Source organism: Schistocerca nitens, chromosome 12 (assembly GCF_023898315.1).
Source record: "Schistocerca nitens isolate TAMUIC-IGC-003100 chromosome 12, iqSchNite1.1, whole genome shotgun sequence".
Lineage (NCBI taxonomy): Eukaryota > Metazoa > Arthropoda > Insecta > Orthoptera > Acrididae > Schistocerca > Schistocerca nitens.
Window position 1 is genome coordinate 101,329,071 of NC_064625.1, and position 19,516 is coordinate 101,348,586.

General features: G+C 40.8%; 1 protein-coding gene across 2 annotated transcripts in view; it reads left to right on the top strand.

Annotated features, from left to right (window-relative positions):
- The window catches only part of LOC126215227 (plectin), a 233,579-nt gene extending 214,986 nt beyond the window's left edge, over positions 1–18,593 (top strand). For both annotated transcript variants that reach the window (XM_049941893.1, XM_049941894.1), the window contains exons 16-18: positions 1,812–2,278; positions 9,990–10,163; positions 16,166–18,593. In XM_049941893.1, the coding sequence (XP_049797850.1) occupies positions 1,812–2,278; positions 9,990–10,163; positions 16,166–16,460 (936 nt within the window). In that variant the 3' untranslated portion in view covers positions 16,461–18,593. The remainder of the gene's footprint in view (positions 1–1,811; positions 2,279–9,989; positions 10,164–16,165) is intronic.
- Positions 18,594–19,516: the final 923 nt, after the last annotated feature.

A 19,516-nucleotide genomic window follows, 5' to 3' on the forward strand; every position in this document is an offset into this window, starting at 1 on the left:
CACCAGAGAAGTGCTTTGGGACCCTTGCTGTTCCTGTTGTATGTTAATCCTCAGTATTTTGTAGATGATACAAATATTTATAATGAAGTTCTATCTGAAAAAGGTGCACAAACATTCAATCAGATCTTGTTAAGATTACAAAGTTGTGCAATGACAGGTAACTTACTTTCAGTGTTCAGAAATGTAAAATTGTGCACTGCACAAAAGAAGTAATATCCTATTACTACAGTATCAATGAGTCGCAAATGGAATTGGTCAAGTCATACAAACACCTGTGTGTACAATTCTGTAGGGGTAAAAAACTGAACTATCACATAGATCCTCTGTAGGTAAATAAGGTGACTGACTTTAGTTCATTTGTCTACAAAAGAGTTAGCTTGAAAAATATTCATGTGACCCATCCCAGACTATTGGTGAAGTGTGTTGAAATTGTATCAAGTAGGAATAGGTAATATGGAATGTATACAAAGGAGGACAGCTTGAATGGACAAAGATTTGTTTATATAACAATTTGTTATGTCAGGTTCATCTAATTACAATGGACATACACTTTACTGGCTTCAGTAAAATTATTGCCACATCAGTATTTGGTGGTGTAACAAAACCAGTTACATGCGCACTGAACATTATGAAAACAGTATAAAATGTTCCCAAAATATGAGATTCATACTTGACAATATATCAGTTCTTTTTTTTTAAGAAAAAGATTTGTTTCATACACTGGAAATCATCCTGGAGATGCTAAATAACTCAACTGGGAGACACTTGAAAACAGACACAAACTACCCCATGAAGGTCTACTTACAAAGTTTCAGGAAGTGAAAAATCTAGGAAATTGCTACTTCCCTCTTGTATGGCTGCCATATGTGTTATAAATACAAGGTCGGACAAACTAAAGTGTGTACAGACTCATTTAATCAATCATTCTTCCCACACTCCAAACATGAATGGATGAGATGAAGCTCTAATAACTTTTACAATGGGGAGTACCCTCTTCCATGTGCTTTAGTATTATTTGCAGAGTATAGATGTAGATATAGAAATTGACTATATGCTCCATTATCACTGTCATCTTGACAGAGGGTAGCACGTATATGCATTGTTGTTGTTGTTGTTGTTGTTGTGGTCTTCAGTCCTGAGACTGGTTTCTGCAGCTCTCCATGCTACTCTATCCTGTGCAAGCTTCTTCATCTCCCAGTACGTACTGCAGCCTACATCCTTCTGAATCTGCTTAGTGTATTCATCTCTTGGTCTCCCTCTACGATTTCTACCCTCCAATACTAAATTGGTGATCCCTTGATGTCTCAGAACATGTCCTACCAACCGATCCCTTCTTCTAGTCAATTTGTGCCACAAGCTCCTTTTCTCCCCAATTCTATTCAATACCTCCTCATTAGTTATGTGATCTACCCATCTAATCTTCAGCATTCTTCAGTAGCATCACATTTCGAAAGCTTCTATTCTCTTCTTGTCCAAACTATTTATCATCCACGTTTCACTTCCATACATGGCTACACTCCATACAAATAATTTCAGAAACGACTTCCTGACACTTAAATCTATACTCGATGTTAACAAATTTCTCTTCTTCAGAAACGCTTTCCTTGCCATTGCCAGTCTACATTTTATATCCTCTCTACCTCGACCATCATCAGTTATTTTGCTCCCCAAATAGCAAAACTCCTTTACTACTTTAAGTGTCTCATTTCCTAATCTAATTCCCTCAGCATCACCCGACTTAATTCGACTACATTCCATTATCCTTGTATATGCATACCACTGTAATAAACAAACACTTGTCATCTCTGCAGGTGAAGAAGCTGAAGGAACAGCTGGCGTGGTTCAGCCGTAGCTTGGAGTCGGTAGCCAGGGATGATGAGGAGGCCCTGCACTCCATCTTCTCACTGCCCCCCATCACCATCCCAGAGGCAGTGTACCGCAAGCTCGGCTGGGCCGATCACAGTGGTGGCCGTGGTGACGAAGTTGTGGACTGCCAGGTGGAAGTGGGGGTGGTGTCAGACGAGGGGTCACCCAAAGAACGGGAGGAGCAAGATATGCCGATCTGTGGTGCCGACACAGTGGAAACGCAGAGAGAGGAGGTGGCAGTTGGCTCTGGGGACGAGTCGGCGGCATCCGAGGTGACGGCAGGGGTGGAAGTGGACACGGAGGCGGAAGCGGAGGCGCAGCGGCGCAAGAGGCGCGAAGGTGCCTACCGGAGGTTGGCCGCCTGCCTGGAGGCTCCAGCTGCTGTCCTGGAAGATGACTACCTCCTGACCAGGTAATGATGAGCACCGGGAGAAAATTACCCAATTTCTACAGGGAAAAGAAACTCTGCAATCGGGCCCTTGTAAGTGTACCATTATCTTAGCCAGAGGCAGTGCACCCTTCTTCTGCTTTTCATCCTCTTTGACTGCAACATGCCTTAAAGATTTCTATTTGATACTGAACCACGCTTTCTATATGTAAGACTTTAACTTTTCCTGGCGAATTGAATGTTCAAATAACTTGCGGGTTTGCTGCCGGGTGACGTCGTTGACCACCGCCAATATTTCGACAGGAGCCCACCCTGCCATTCTCAGTGCACAAATACAAGGAGGAAGCAATGCGCAAGGGAATTTAATACCTCGGTTCACAGAGGAGAAACAAGGAAGATACCACACACAGAAAAAGTAACCGCAGTCAACACACAACCAAAGAAAACCAACATCAGAAATATCGATAGTGACTATTAATCAACAGGTGAAGTTGCACTAATTCTGTCCCTCTGTTTTTTGATAAATCTGGTTGTCTCTCATAAAAAAAACAGAGGGACAGAATTAGTGCTACCTCACCTGTTGATTAATAGTCACTATCGATATTTCTGATGTTGGTTTTCTTTGGTTGTGTGTTGACTCTGCGGTTACTTGTTCTGTGTGTGGTATCTTCCTTGTTTCTCCTCTGTGAACTGAGGTATTAAATTCCGTTACACATTGCTTACTCCTTGCATTTGTGCCTTGAGAATGGCAGGGTGTGCTCCTGTCGAAATATTGGTGGTGGTCGACTACGTCACCCGGCAGCAAAAAATCGCACTTTCTATGTGTATATTGGCAGCAACGCTCCAAATTAGGAAACTTCATTTAAGTATGGACATAGGAGACCATTGAACATCTTTAGTAATGCATCTTCATTTACTCTGTTGTTGGGATTTTTTTTTTTTGACTCATCAGTCTTATGACTGGTTTTATGATGACTGCCATGAATTTCTCTCCTGTACCAGCCCTTTCATTGCAGAGTAGTACTTGCACCCTATGTCCTCATTTGTTTGTTGGTCATATTACAATATATACCTTTCCCTACAGTTTTTACCCTCTACAGCTCCCTCTGTACCATGGAAGCTATTGCCTGATGTCTCAGCACATATCATGTCTCTTCTTTTGATCGGTGTGTTCCATATGGTCCTTTTTTATCTTATTTTGCATAAAGCCATTCATCATCTTATTTGTCCACTGAATTTTCAACATCCTTCTGTAGAACCATATTTCAAATGCTTAAATTATTTTCACTTCATATTTTCCCCCAGTTCATAATCCACTGCCATACATACATTCTCAGAAATATCTTTCTCAAATTAAGAACCATGTTTGACACCAGTTGACTCCTTTTAGTCAGAAATTCCCTCTTTGCATGTGCGAGTCTGCTTTTTATGTCCTCCGTGCTTCACAGATCATCTGTTATTTTGCTTCCAAGATGGCTGAATTCCTTCACTTCATCTGCTTCATAATCAACAATTTTGATGTTAAGGTTATTGCTAATCTTATTTCAGGTACTTATTACTTTTATCTTTCTTCAGTTTACTCTCAATCCATGTTCTGTACTCATTAGACTTTTTCATTTAGCAGATCCTGCAATTCTTCTTCACTTTCACTGAGGATAGCAATGTCATCATTGATATCCATCATTGATATCCATCCACACTGAAATTTAATCCCATTCTTGAACCGTTCTTTTTTTTCTGTCATTGCATCTTCAATGTGTAGGCTGATCAGTAGGAGCAAAAAGACATCATTTCTGTCTTACAGCATTTTTCATTCCAGAACTTCATTCTCGGTTCCTTATTCTTGTTGTTCACTCTTGGTTCTTTTACATACTGTATATCATGCATCTCTCCCTAAACCTTACTCCTATTTTTCTCATGATTTTGATCATTGTATATCATTTTACATCATCAGATACAGTTTTCAGGTCAAAATATCCAATGAATGTGTCTTGATTTTTCTAAATTCTTGCTTCCATTATTAGTCACAATATAAAGCTGCCTCTCTCATACCATTACCTTTCCAAAAGCCAAACTGATTGTCATCTAACAGAACCTCAGTTTTTTCCCATTCCTCTGTATATTAAGCTTGTTCAGGAAGTCTGATCCATAAGCCATTAAGCTCACTATGCAGTATTTCTTGCACTTATCTGCCCTTTCTATCTTCAGGATTGTGTGGATGATATTTTTCCAAAAGTTTGGTGGATGTCTCCAGATTCTCATATTCCTCGCACAGTTGAAGAGTTGCTTGCTTGCCACTTCCCGTAATGATTTCAGAAATTCTAAGGTAATGTTATCTATCCCTTCTGTGTTATATCATCCTAAATCTTCCAAAGCTCTATTAAACTCTCACTCTATACTGCCTCCACTATGTCTTCCATATCAACACTCATTTCTTCTTCAGTCACATTGTCAAACAAGTCTTCCCATCTCAGAGAGGCATTGAGTGTACGCTTTCCACCTTCTGCTCTCTTCTCTGTGCTTAACACTATAACTCCTGTTGATCTCTTAATGATGATGTCTCACTTTTAACTTCAGTGAAAATTGTTTCCACTTTTCTATATGCTAAATCAGTCCTTCCAACAACCACTACTGTTCCAGTTTCTTCACATCTTTCTTGCAGCCATTTCACTGTGACCTTCCTGCACTTCCTATTTATTTCATTTCTATATGACTTTTATTTTTGCATTCTTGAATTTCCATGAACATTTTTTTACTTCCTTCTTTCATTGATTAACTGAAGTATTTCTTCTGCTATCCAACATTTCCTGACAGTTACTTTCCCTGTACCTACGTTTTCTATCCAACTTCTGTGACTGCCCTTTTTAGAGATTCCCATTCCTCTACAAGTGAACTGCTTACTGTGATATTTATTACTGCATTATCAATAGCCATAGAGAAATTCGCAAACACATCTCATCATTCCTCAGTAGTTCAGTGTCCCACTTCTTTGCAGAGTGATTCTTCTGGGAGAACGTCCTAAACTTCAGCCTGTTCTTCATCATTACTAAATTGTGATCCGAGTCTTATATCTGCTTCTGGGTACACCTTACAATACAATATCTGATTAGGAATATATCTGAGCTAATTTCTGGACATAAATTATCTTTGTGGTGTCCGCCTGCTTAACTTGGTAATAACGTGCTCTCGTCCCATGCAGTGGGCCCAGATTCGATTCTCGCCTGGGTCGGAGATTTTCTCCGCTCGTGGAATGGGTGTCATGTTGTCCTCATCGTCATTTTCATCCTCATCACCAGTGCGCAAGTCGCTCAATGTGGCATCAATTGCAATAAGACTTGCACTTGGCTGCCAAAGTTCCCCGGCTGGGGCCTATCGGCCAACAGTGGCACACGCTCATTTCATTTTTTCCATCTTCGTGGTTTTCACAAGATAAATACTTGTCTACTAATGCACCAAAGAACTTGTAACTGCTTGTCTCATGCAGGTCTCTGTTCTCATCTTGAAGGTATGGACCTGAATGTACATAATTTTTGTTCCATTCATGAACAATTTTTTTTACCACTAAAATACTGGGTTGCATTGTCTCTGGGCAGACCATTGAGCCACTACTTCTCATTTGAATAGTTCTTCAATTAGCATCACAAGGCTGAATGTACCCCACTACAGCCCTCCCACTGAGACAAAATTGCTTGTAGTTTCAGCAACTGAATTTACTGTGGTCACAAACTATTCGTCACTTTCACAGCTATAATAATGTTGCAGATGCTAATAAAGAATTACCTGGTCAGATCTGGAGCACATCAACACTGATATTTTCACTCCTTCATGTCAGTACTGCTCTCAAAACTGCAGAATCAGTATTGATGATTGAGACAGTGACAGAAATTTCACAAATTTCCCTGTTGTATTTACAATTGGTCTCTGGTCCCATTATGACAACTATTTGTTTTCTGCTTTAACCAACTGGTCATCAGTACCTTCTTTCATGCAACTTTTCTACTTTAGTAAAGACTGAGTTGGTTAAACAAGCAATAGGTCCCTGTCTGGAAGTCAGTGTCAGATATCTTTTTTCATCATAAATCTAAGCTAAAATTCTGTGTTCAGAATGAATGAGTGAATTAATTCAAAATTTCTACATAAATATTTCATAGAGTAGCAACAGTTGGAGCACTCCTTTTACTAACACTTCAAGTGATTACTACTGTAGTATGTGGTTCTTATAGCTAAATTTTAATTAAATATGTACTAACAAAGGTAAGTTTTACTTTAGTTGGCCCATTAAAATTGTGTAAGTTGAGGCTTTAGAGTGGTATAAACAAAAAGGTCAGGAAACTTCCTGGCAGTTTAAAACTGTGTGACAGACCTTTGCCTTTCATGGGCAAGTTTTGCAAGTGAGCTTCTGTGGAGTTTGAGAGGTAGGAGACAAGGTATTGGCAGAAGTAAAGCTGTGAGGATCATTTGTGAGCCATGCTCAGGTAGCTCTGTCAATGAGCACTTGCCTGCAAAAGACAAAGATACCGAGTTTGAGTCTCGTGTCCGGCGCACAGTTTTAATCTGCCAGGAAGTTTCAGCACACATATTGTTCACTTGGCTGCACGTGATTATCTGCCATATCTCTTACCTTGAGTCAGGAGATAGTGTTCTTTGCATCAAGGAATCCCCTCAGAGACAGTGCAGTAATGCCTGGGACACCACAGACTATCATCAAGGTGACCATTGTTTGCTTGACATGGCAGCAGAGAGTGGTGAGCAGTCAGTGGTGCACCCAGCAACAACCCTGGGTATAGGAGTGGCACTGTGTTGTCCTTTCAGATGGGTCCGAGTTCTGTGAACAGCACACAATGTGTATCTGTGTGTAGAGGCTCCAAGGAGAACCAGACCAGCACCTGGTGTAATGGTATAGGTAGGGACAAGAAAAAAATCATTTTATTTTATGGCTGAATTTGGTGTTATGTTTTCCCAAAACTGGTATTTTGTTGCTGAATTCATTGCTAATTTTTGGAAATTCAGTTTTTTTTTTTTTGAAAAATCGGGGTTATTTTCTACCTAATTCAGTACTGGCCTGGGGCAAATTCAGCGTTGTTGTTTTTGCCAAAGTTGATGTTCTTTTGTCGAATTTAGTGCTATATTTTTGTAAAATTCGACATTTTTTCGCCAAATTCGGGTTTTTGAATTTTTGGTGTTTTTTTTTAACCAAATTCCATTGTTGTGCGCAGGGAAGTGTTCTTCTGCATATATAGAGTTTTGCTCATTTTTTGCTAAATTCATTGTTTTTTTGCCAAGTTCAATGTTATATTTTGCTAAAGTCAGTATGGCTTTTAATTTTTTGCCAAATTCGGAGCTATTTCCATCATCACATGGTAACTACACCATTATTTCCGGATTTTACATGAACCTCAGCCTTGAGGACATTAGAAGACCACATACAATTTTAGCATTCAATAACTACACCATTATTTCAGGATTTTACAAGAACCTCAGCCTTGAGGATGTTAGAAGACCAGATGAAATTTTAGCATTCAATAACTGTCAGTTACAAATATTACAAAACTAATGTCCTCAGAATAATAACACTTTTGTACAGCAAAAGAATAGATTTCAGAATATCTTACAAAAATTGCCAATTTCACACTGTTTCACTAAAAACTGATAATCTGGCATTATTTCTACTACTATAGTTTTTGCAAAATTTACATATGCTTAGGTATAGAGTCTCATTGCTAACACAACACAATCAGCTCTGGCTTGCATAATTAATAACGTCAAGAGCAGGTTGTTACATTCTTGTGTGTTAAGGCCAATGGCTGTGGCCTCTCTTTCATTTCTCTGTGACGTTATCTTCCAACTGGATAATGTAGGATCACACGCTGCCTGTTCTTTCGAGACCCACCTCACTACAGAGGGTGTGAGACAGTTGCCCTGGTCAGCACGTGCTCCAGATCTCTCAGCCATTGAAAACATCTGGTCATGGTTTGCCTAGAGATGGGCACGCTACCAACCTGCCAGCCACTACGATTGATAAACTCTAGAATAGAATTGCAGCAGCACAGAATGTCATATCCGTATCTGTTATCTGAGCTCAGTTCAACTTGATGCCCAGAGAGATTAGAGCCAACATTGCTGCCGGAAGTGACAGTTGTGTGTGCTAAATTTTACACTTTGTGTACTTCCAATTCATGTATGAAATTTAGTATGTATTCTTCCTAATATACTGTATGCGCACAATAAGTAAAATTTTCTTCATTTGCCATCCTTTGTGGTGCTTGAATCGACAGCAGGATACATACATGGTCCAGTCTCGTTAATGTGACCACCACCTATGAGGGGTAAGGAAAACGGTGCGATGGTTGTCGAAACGCGGAAACAGAGTGATTTATCTGATGCAGAAAAGGCATGGTCTTTGGGTTTTGGGCCAAGGGTGGAAGCATTTCCAAAATATCTAAGTCTGTAAACTGTTTGCAAGCTGCCTTGGTTAAAGTATAACATATATAGCAAAATGGCATTATGCAACACTGGTGCCGAGGCAACAGTGGTGCACTGTGGGCCACAGATGACAGGGGTGGACAACGGCTGTGGAGATATACGTGGGCAAATAGACTTGCAACTGTTGCGCAACTGACTGACCCAAATAAACTAAGTGGCTACCGACAGTGTCTCTGCAATGGTCGTTCACTGAACACTGCTGCATACTGGCCTCCGCAACACGCACCTCTTTCTTGCACCCATGCTGAATGCTAATCATCCATGATGGAGGCTGGAATGTTCACACCATACAGCAAATGGACATCAACTGAGTGGCAACAGGTGGCCTTTTCAAATGAATCATGTTTAATGTTCCATTGGCGTGTATGGTGTGAAATGTATGAAAACAATTACCCTGCAACAGTCATCAAAACGGTTAGTGTCTGTGGAATGTTTTTGTGGTGATATCATCATTTTCCGGAAGGCACAATGGGTCAACACACACACACATCTATCTTTAGGGACCACGTCCACCCCTACATGCACTTTACGTTTCCTCGGCACGATGGCATCTACCAACAAGACACTGCTACTTGTTGCACAGCTCACAGAGTATATGTATGGTTTGAAGAACACCACGACAAGTTTACTTTACTCCTCTGACCACTCAACTCCCAGCATTTAAACACAATCAAAAAGGATTATGTCAAGAGCTCAAGTTTTTCATTGCCATAAAATGTTTAGTGAAGGCTGAATGAATGTTGAAGATGAAGACCGCAGTGGACAACCATCAACCTCACGGACGGATGTCAAGTTGGCCAGGGTGCGTGAACTCATATGATCTTATCGAAGATTATCCGTGAAAATGATTGCAGAAGAACTGAACATCAACTGGACCACCTCAACTGGGCTCTTTGCACCACAGATTCTCAACCGTGAAACCCAGGGCAATCGGCCGAGGAACTGGAGTCAGCACGGCTCCACAACCCTGTCAGTGCCTTCCAGTACCTCATTAATTGTCTTTTTGCATGTCTTGTAGCAGTCTCTGCTGTGAAAGAGGGTTTTTCGGGCTTTTGACAGGTTGGTCACATTAATGTGACTGTACAGTGTATACATGCGTAGTGTCATTACATTACAGGCACGGTAGTCATAAACTCTAATACACTTACAAATTAACTGCATCCGCTGACCAGTTCTAGAGTATATAGTTCCAGAGCAGAGGAGTGAAGATGCTGCTGAGCTGACGGTTCCCCGTGGGTTCTGTGCTGCACAGGAATGAGGCTGCCACGAAGCCTGAGCTGTCGACGCAGATACCTGCTGTAGCACCGCTGGATGAGACGGCGCTGGAGGCACGTGCGCAGCGGCTGCGCAGGCTGGAGGAGCAGTGCCAGCAGCTGGTGCGTCGCGTCACCAGGACGGCACACCGCAGCGACCGCCTCAGCAGCAGGTGGGTGCCATCTTCCCCCCCCAGCTCTGCTACATATGTACTCCACAGACCACTCTGCAGTGCATGCCAGAAGGAACTTTGTACCAGTATTATTCCATTTTCATACTGTATGAGAGAAGAATGACTGTGTGTGATGGATAGTGACAAAGCTTTAACTATCCCCTTCTGACACAATATCAGTTGTTATTTCATCTATGCAATACTCAGTCATACAATTTTATGAACAGTTTCATTTGACAGATTACGAGGTGCGACAATAAAGTAATGAGACTGTATTTTTTTTTTGTGAGATGTGGCAACCCTGCAGGGTCGCATAGGCACAATATCTCTGACCTTGGTCTATCAGCTCCTTCAGGTTCAAACAGCACATCGATGCAACTGCTCAGTTGAGTTGTGCTGTAATAAGTTGACATGTGTTTGTGTCTCTTGTCACGGAAATGGAACCACATAATATTGCACAAAGGTATGCCATTTCTTTTTGCATTAAATTGGGTGAAAACAGGACGACAACTTACGGTAAGCTGCAGAAGGCTTTTGGAAAGGAGGTTATGTCAAGAGCTCAAGTTCTTCGTTGGCATAAAATGTTTAGTGAAGGCAGAACGAATGTTGAAGATGAAGACCGCAGTGGACGACCATCAACCTCACGGACGGACGTCAACTTGGCCAGAGTGCGTGAACTCGTACGATCTGATCGAAGATTATCCGTGAAAATGACTGCAGAAGAACTGAACATCAATCGAGAAACAGTTCATCTAATAATAACTGAAGATCTTGGTCTGAGAAAGATTTGTGCAAAAATGGTCCCGAAAAATCTCACACCAGAACAGCAAGAAACACGGAAAAATGTTGCAGCCGAACTGTTAGAGCAAATGGGAATCAATCCAGAATTGTGGAGCCGTGTTATCACTGGTGATGAAAGTTGGTTTTTTCAGTACGATCCAGAGACAAAACGCCAAAGTTCGCAATGGTGCTCAAAGGGATTACCCAGACCTAAAAAAGCTCGCATGTCAAAGTCAAAAGTGAAATGCATGCTTGTGTGCTTCTTTGATGCCAAGAGAATTGTTTATAAAGAGTGGGTGCCTCCTGGACAAACAGTTAACCAATATTACTACAAAGAAATTTTAGAAAAATTTCGTAAAAGAGTTCTTCGTGTCTGTGCCAACATTGCTGATAATTGGATTCCGCATCAGGACAAAGCGCCATCCCATACTGCTCTGTCAGTACAGCAATTTTTGACCTCAAAACAAATTTCAGTACTACCACAGCCACCTTATTCACCAGATATTGCTCCATGTGACTTTTTTCTATTTCCAAGAGTCAAAATGGCAGTCAAGGGACACCATTTTCAAACAACACAAGATGTCCAAAAAGCCGTGATGAGGATCTTGGAGGATATTACAGAAGATGAGTTCCAGAAATGTTACCATCAATGGCAGAAGCGCTGGAAAAAGTGTGTGCAGTCAGAAGGGAACTACTCTGAAGGAGACAACACAAAACTTGACTAAAATGGTAAGCAATATTTTTTTTTCACATCAGTGTCATTACTTTATTGTCGCACCTCGTATTTTGTTGCCAAGACAGTCTAAAACACCTCACCAAATGCCAGCAAAAAATGGATATAATTATAACAATAATAAAAAATATGCCTAAATTTTATCCTGAATAAACAGGTCCAGGGTTCTTAATTTTTTAAAAAAGTAGCTTGACTCAGAAATTGTAAATCTCTCCGTTTCATCACTCCAGCTATGACAAATAAATTCAGATCTTTATTTCTTGAAGTTTTCCCAGTGGACTGAATATTCTGTCATTTCTGGGAAGTGCAGCCAAGATATTATTAACTCTGGTACCAACATGAACATTTCCAACATAACATTGCCATCTTTATAATAGATACCAACAAAAGGCCTTGGCTCCATCATCGCAGCCAAGTATGCTGAGCACTCCAGCTTCTCCCGTCACTGTGCTATTCCAAGCAGTTGTGTGAGTGAGATGGCTATACACTGAAGGCTGCACATATGGGAAACATAGGAAGATGTGTTTGAAGCACCGTACAACTATTTCTCAGAGCAAAAATTGCCGCACACCTTTTATAAGCAGAATTTTATTTTTCTACCAAAGCAGTAATTTTTATTGCATAATTAAAGAAGTACATTAGATAGTACTAATATGGTGAGCAGAACTACAGAAAGCTTCATGTACTGGCATTTAACATTAAGTTGTGATGTTTATAAATTTATACACATTTCAATTTTATAACATATAATACATACAGAATTATGCTTCATGATACAGTCAAACATATGGAATTATGCAGATTGAAGTCTGTCACACCTGTAAGTTGGTGTGACATTGTCGATTTCATAAAAGAAAAAAAAAATTGCACAGATGTGTCAAAATGAACATTGAAATAACTTTAGCATCTTTTCTGTGCTGCTGAGGATATTGCTCTTGGGGTGATATTTAAGTCTTGCAAATACCTGTTCTGGACAAACAGGTTGTTGAGCTGGTGCTAAAATGTACGTCTCTCAGCCCAAGTTTAAAGTAATGGGGTACATTAGCAGTCAGAAGCGAGAATGATCTGACAAATAAAGTGAAATCCATCTTGAGTCATAAAAGTCTTGGAATCTCTTTGAGAAATCATGCTGAAATGTTTCAATTACTTAAAAATAGACAGTCATGTCTGGTCCACAAACGACTGCCTTCACTTATAGGCAATGTTCCATGCTGTACCTGAGACTGATTTTTTCATAGGACTACTTTTTATTTGATGACATCAATTTGTCTGCCATATGTTACCAAACGATTCTCCCCTTGCATTAAGACACTTAATGAATTCAAATAATGCGTGATGTTGACCACAAAAGATTTTGTCACTTACTCTTAATTCAGTTTTTCCTTCAGCTCAACCAGCTTTCACTGCAGTTCATCAGAAGACAATTGAATTATATTGTCATTGTGTCCGGTGTTGTAATGACGTTTCAGTAAGCATTTTCCAGCCATCAGTAATATGATGGCACGTTAGGCATTTTACGTAGCCTTTAAACGATATGAAAAATAAGCCAGTTCCCGTTTGGCACTGATGATCTTTCAGATAATATTAATAGTAGAATCAGGCTTTTTGCAGATGATGCATTTATCTATAATGAAGTGCTCTCTAAAAGAAGCTGCATAAATATTCAGTCAGATCTTGATAAGATTTCAACATGGTACGGAGATTAGGAACTTACTATAAATGTTCAGAAATGTAAAATTGTGCACCTCACAAAATGAAAAAATGTAGTAACTTGTAACTGTAATATTAAGGAGTCACTCCTGAAAACTGACCAATTTGTACAACTCATACAACATGGGTGTAACACTTTGTAGGGATACGAAATGCAATGACCACATAGGTTCAGTTGTGGGTAAAGCACATGGTAGACTTTGGTTCATTGGTAGAATACTGGGGAAGTGCAATCAGTTTACAAAAGAGATTGCTTATGAATCTCTAATGCAACCCATCCTAGAACATTGCTCGGGTTTGTGGGAGCCATACCAGATAGGACTAACAGGGGATATTGAATGTTTACAGAGAAGGGCAGCACGAATGGTCACTGGTTTGTTTAATCTGTGGGAGAGTGCCATAGAGATACTGTACGAACTGAAATGGCAGCCTCTTGAGGACAGACATAAACTATCCCAAGAAGGTCTGTTAACAAAGTTTCAAGAGTCGGTTTAAATGATTACTACAGATATACTACAACCCCCTAAGTATCACTCACACACAGAGGCATTTGAAGAATCATTCTTGCTGCTCTCCATACATGAACGGAACAGGAAAAACCCTAATATCTGGTGCAATGGGATGTACCCTCTGTGATGCACCTCAAGGTGAAAGTAAAGTTCTATGTACTGACTAGGCAGAAAATCCTAAGAAATTTTGGTCTTATGTCAAAGTGGTAGGTGGATCAAAACAAAATGTCCAGACACTCTGCGACCAAAATGGTACTGAAACAGACGATGACAGACTATAGGCCGAAATACTAAATGCCTTTTTCCAAAGCTGTTTCACAGAGGAAGACTGCACTGTAGTTCCTTCTCTAGATTGTCACACAGATAACCAAATGGTAGATATCGAAATAGATGACAGAGGGATAGAAAAACAATTAAAATCGCTCAAAAGAGGAAAGGCCGCTGGACCTGATGGGATACCAGTTCGATCTTACACAGAGTACGCGAAGGAACTTGCCCCCCTTCTTGCAGCGGTGTACCGTAGGTCTCTAGAAGAGCGTAGCGTTCCAAAGGATTGGAAAAGGGCACAGGTCATCCCCGTTTTCAAGAAGGGACATCGAACAGATGTGCAGAACTATAGACCTATATCTCTAACGTCGATCAGTTGTAGAATTTTGGAACACGTATTATGTTAATGACTTTTCTGGAGACTAGAAATCTACTCTGTAGGAATCAGCATGGGTTTTGAAAAAGACGGTCGTGTGAAACCCAGCTTGCGCTATTCGTCCACGAGACTCAGAGGGCCATAGACATGGGTTCACAGGTAGATGCCATGTTTCTTGACTTCCGCAAGGCGTTTGATACAGTTCCCCACAGTTGTTTAATGAACAAAGTAAGATCATATGGACTGTCAGACCAATTGTGTGATTGGATTGAAGAGTTCCTAGATAACAGAACACAGCATGTCATTCTCAATGGAGAGAAGTCTTCCGAAGTAAGAGTGATTTCAGGTGAGCCACAAGGGAGTGTCATAGGACCGTTGCTATTCACAATATACATAAATGACCTTGTGGATGACATTGAAAGTTAACTGAGGCTTTTTGCAAATGACGCTGTGGTGTATAGAGAGATTGTAACAATGGAAAATTGTAGTGAAATGCAGGAGGATCTGCAGCGGATTGACGCATGGTGCAGGGAATGGCAATTGAATCTCAATGTAGACAAGTGTAATGTGCTGCAAATACATAGAAAGATAGTTCCCTTATCATTTAGCTACAAAATAGCAGGTCAGCAACTGGAAGCAGTTAATTCCATAAATTATCTGGGAGTACGCATTAAGAATGATTTAAAATGGAATATCCATAAATTATATGGGAGTACGCATTAGGAGTGATTTAAAATGGAACGATCATATAAAGTTGATTGTCGGTAAAGCAGATGCCAGACTGAGATTCATTGGAAGAATCCTAAGGAAATGCAATCCGAAAACAAAGGAAGTAGGTTAGTACGCTTGTTCGCCCACTGCTTGAATACTGCTCAGCAGTATGGGATCCGTACCAGATAGGATTGATAGAACAGATAGAGAAGATCCAACAGACAGCAGCGGGCTTCGTTACAGGATCATTTAGTAATCGCGAAAGCTTTATTGAGATGATAGATAAACTCCAGTGGAAGACTCTGCAGGAGAGACGCTCAGTAGCTCGGTACGGCCTTTTGTTAAAGTTTCGAGAACATACCTTCACCGAAGAGTCAAGCAGTATATTGCTCCCTCCTACGTATATCTCGCGAAGAGACCATGAGGATAAAATCAGAGAGATTAGAGCCCACACAGAAGCATACCGACAATCCTTCTTTCCACGAACAATACGAGACTGGAATAGAAATGAGAACTGATAGAGGTACTCAGGGTACCCTCCGCCACACACCGTCAGGTGGCTTGTGGAGTATGGATGTAGATGTAGATGTAGAAGGTGGTTTGCAGGGTATAGATGTAGATGTAGAACAATGTGGCTTCTCTACTTTTTATTTTTTAGACTGTGGACATCACAGTATTTCTAATGTAGAATATAAATATAATTTAATGCAAGTAGTATTGCCAGCAAACCGCTTAGCACCTGACAGAGTGAATGTGTTGCTCAAGTGGCGTATGGCTGTAGCATTCATGTTTCTTTCTCTGCTCACCCCTCAGCACCGCTTGCCACTTCATTCGGACTGCTAGCAGAATGCTCACTTAGCATCATTTTGCCAGGCCTGGGCTAGGAGATCGGGAACTGATGTGCATTCTTTTCCAGGCTGGAGGAGCTGCACGAGCAATACGGGTCATCTTCGTCACCAGAGTCGAGCCCCGCGGTGCCAGGATCACCAGTCGCGAGACGGCGCAGTCGGCTCCCACCCCCGCCACCCCCACTGCCGGCAGATCTGCCCCGCATCCCTGCACCACCCCACATGCCCGCCAAGCTGCCAGTTCACAGGTTGCCCACCGCCTCTGACACCAACTCCACACGCGGCCACCACCCACCGCTGCTACCCTCGCAGCCGCCGGCTGCTGGCGATACGAGCGGTGGTGACGACACGGCCGAGGGCTGAGCCCGTCTGGACTCCCCAAGCTCTCTCTGCTGCTGCCACCGGGACTCCCCTGCCTCCCAGCTCTGAGCACCTGCAGTGTCCAGCTCCTACACTTGAGAGAGAGAGAGAGAGAGAGAGAGAGAGAGAGAGAGAGAGATTGATTCATCTGCAGCACTGGGAGGACCTGCCCGGTAGGCAACAAGTTCCAACATAACAATTTCAGAAATATTTCCCTCGGTTCGACACTCAACTTAAAGCTCAGTACCAGGGATTTTTGCAAATGGTGCTTAACCGTGCGACGTTTCTGCGTCTCACCCCCCGAGTGGGGTCAGAAATATAAACGCTGGCACAGTTAACTCATCAGATTTTATGAATGACAACTAATATGACAACTTGTGCTTAGGTAACTTGGGTGTTAAAAGTCCTGTACACTGTTATTCTATTGAAAGGCTCTGTGATGATCATTCACAGTCAATACATCTTGTTTCTCTACAACAAGAATACTCGGGATGAAATGCGGATTTTTTCCCCTTTTTCACCATCTACATTTGAGATTCTACTATGGAGTACCTGTGACGGAGCACTGGAAACAAAGATAAAATCTTATAGTTTTTTTCTGTCAACCTGTAATCAAATTTCTATTCTCAACAGATAGGGCCTTCAGCAATACATCAGTTATGGCTCCTACTTCTGAAGCCTTCATAAATATATTAAAAGGCTTTATTTGATAAGTGATATGAATACCAGTTCCATTCAGATAACTTCAACTGTGGCTAAAGAACAGCCAAACATAAATACCCTGTAATGAAAATGACACTGCAGGAAAAAAGAGAGGAATCTGAGGGTCTATAATTAGATGTACTTACCATCAACACTTTTCCAGATGTCAAGATATTGGAAAATAATAATTTTATATGCATAGCTTTAAATGACCATGTTCAAACAGAATGTGTACTGTTACGCTAGAACACAGCACAAAATATGATGAGTCGAATTACTGAAATGACATCAAATGCGCCAAGTGCCCGAGACCAAATACGTAGCTCATATGTCGGGTTCAGAAATTTAAAAAGATGTATACGTTGTGTACAGGCAAAGGAAACACTGAGAACTATGCAGAGAGAAAACATTATAAGACACCATTGTGCATACGAGTTTCACAATACATGACCGCCTGAGCGAGACTTTGTAAATGCAAATGTGGTAATGTTCCATGCAACTAAATGGCGTAAAGTAGTAAGATTTAAGTAACTGGAGGAAAGTACAGAAGATAATTTTGAGCTATGACCTACAGTTAGCCACCAGAAGTAAAATAATTCTTTGGCTGTTTGTGGTTCTGTCCCAGATCTTAGCAAGCAATTGAGCTATTATGCTCTCTCACAGCACCTGGAACTCTCACAAACTGATGGAGAAATAGTGTGTGGTGGCTGCTTTTAGTTATGTAGAACTATCAACTTTGAAATAATGCATCTGACAAGTTGGTGTTACTCAGGAGTGAGCAAATTAATGTTTATTGATGCGGAAATGGCACGACTGCTGAGAGAAGGGGAATGGCTGGAAAACTCTTGTTTCAAAATGTTGTTGACCCTTGTTTAAATGTCACTGCACTTATTGTACTTATGCTAAGTCACTAGCATTGATGTACTTATTACCAGCAATAGAGGCTATATGCATTATCACCCTTGCAGGTAATAGAAACCATTGTTTACTATATCACGGCCTTCAGTACGTATAAAATATATAGCTGCAGTACATGCAAGATACATACATGAAGCTTTTGGAGAAGGCCATCTCCCCTTCACAGTTTGTATGGTTAGCTCCCATTCCTGCCACCTATACAGATTATTTAGACACATTATAACAAATGCGACAGTTATGTAAGATTGGCGTGTCTTCGACATATATTACTGTGCCGTCAGAGCCTGCTCATCTTGAATTGTGGCATGCACACTATGTAAGCTTCTGCTCAGGAGTTGACCCTATACATAGATGGCACAGAAACATATTTATTATATATAATGTATTATGAGAGGAATATCTTTGTGTAATCGGAAAGTTTTATGAAGTAAAGAGAAAATTGTGCATGTCTTCCGATGATCTGTTTATACAATAAATCTATCCTTTTAGCTATCAAATAAAGATTGTTCTATTTTATACCTTCCTTATTGTTCTACTGAAATTTTTGTTGTTTTGCTTCACTAAGGTATGATAAAGTACAGCTGTCATTCAACCTGGAAATTGGTTTTGAACACCAAACTGTTTTTCTTCTCACAGTCCTATCACGTGTGGTATGCTGTTGCCTTCTTCTGACCTTTCCACTTAATTATCTAGTTAGAGGCAACCTACAGTTTATGTGGGCATCACACCACAGCACAACTCACAGTTTTCACAATAACAAAATTGCACTTTGTGGAATAAATGGTGAGTGACAGAAACACCTACTGGGGATCGAATTTCAGGCCTTTGAATTCTTAGCCTAGCACCTTTCCATTGAGTCACCAAGCTGCTTTATTCACTAGCATAGCAATAGTTGTACGCAGATTTACACCTGATAGAACTCTCCATATTGGATGAATTATGGACAGTGCCGCACAACATGAGAACTCTTACGTTTCCTGTGAGTAGAAACGCACAAGTTGGAAACATGAAGACATGGGCGATTTCTTCCTATCATAAACACCAGAAATGTCTTGCAATTACTCATGAGCTGGTACTCTAATTTTCATCAAACTCATTTGTCAAAATAATTAAGCAATCAAATGACATACAGGGTTTGTTCCAAAAATTTCAAGAATAAAATTCTCCACCAAACCAGAGGGGCTAGTGTAGTGCAGTTTTTGGCAGGAACTGTGATGACGGATCTCGGCTAATGAACATGACTTGGCTCGGTTGCCTCCACACGGTGACAGAGTGAGGGTATATTCTGTGCATAGTTTGTTTTGGTGACATGTCGAGATGCAGTGGTTAATTTAGCAACAGTACACAATTAAATTTTACATTAAACTAAAAAACTTGGGCTCTGAGATGATGGACCTGATTTGGGGAGTCTTTGGGGAGGAAACCAAGTCCCCCGACAA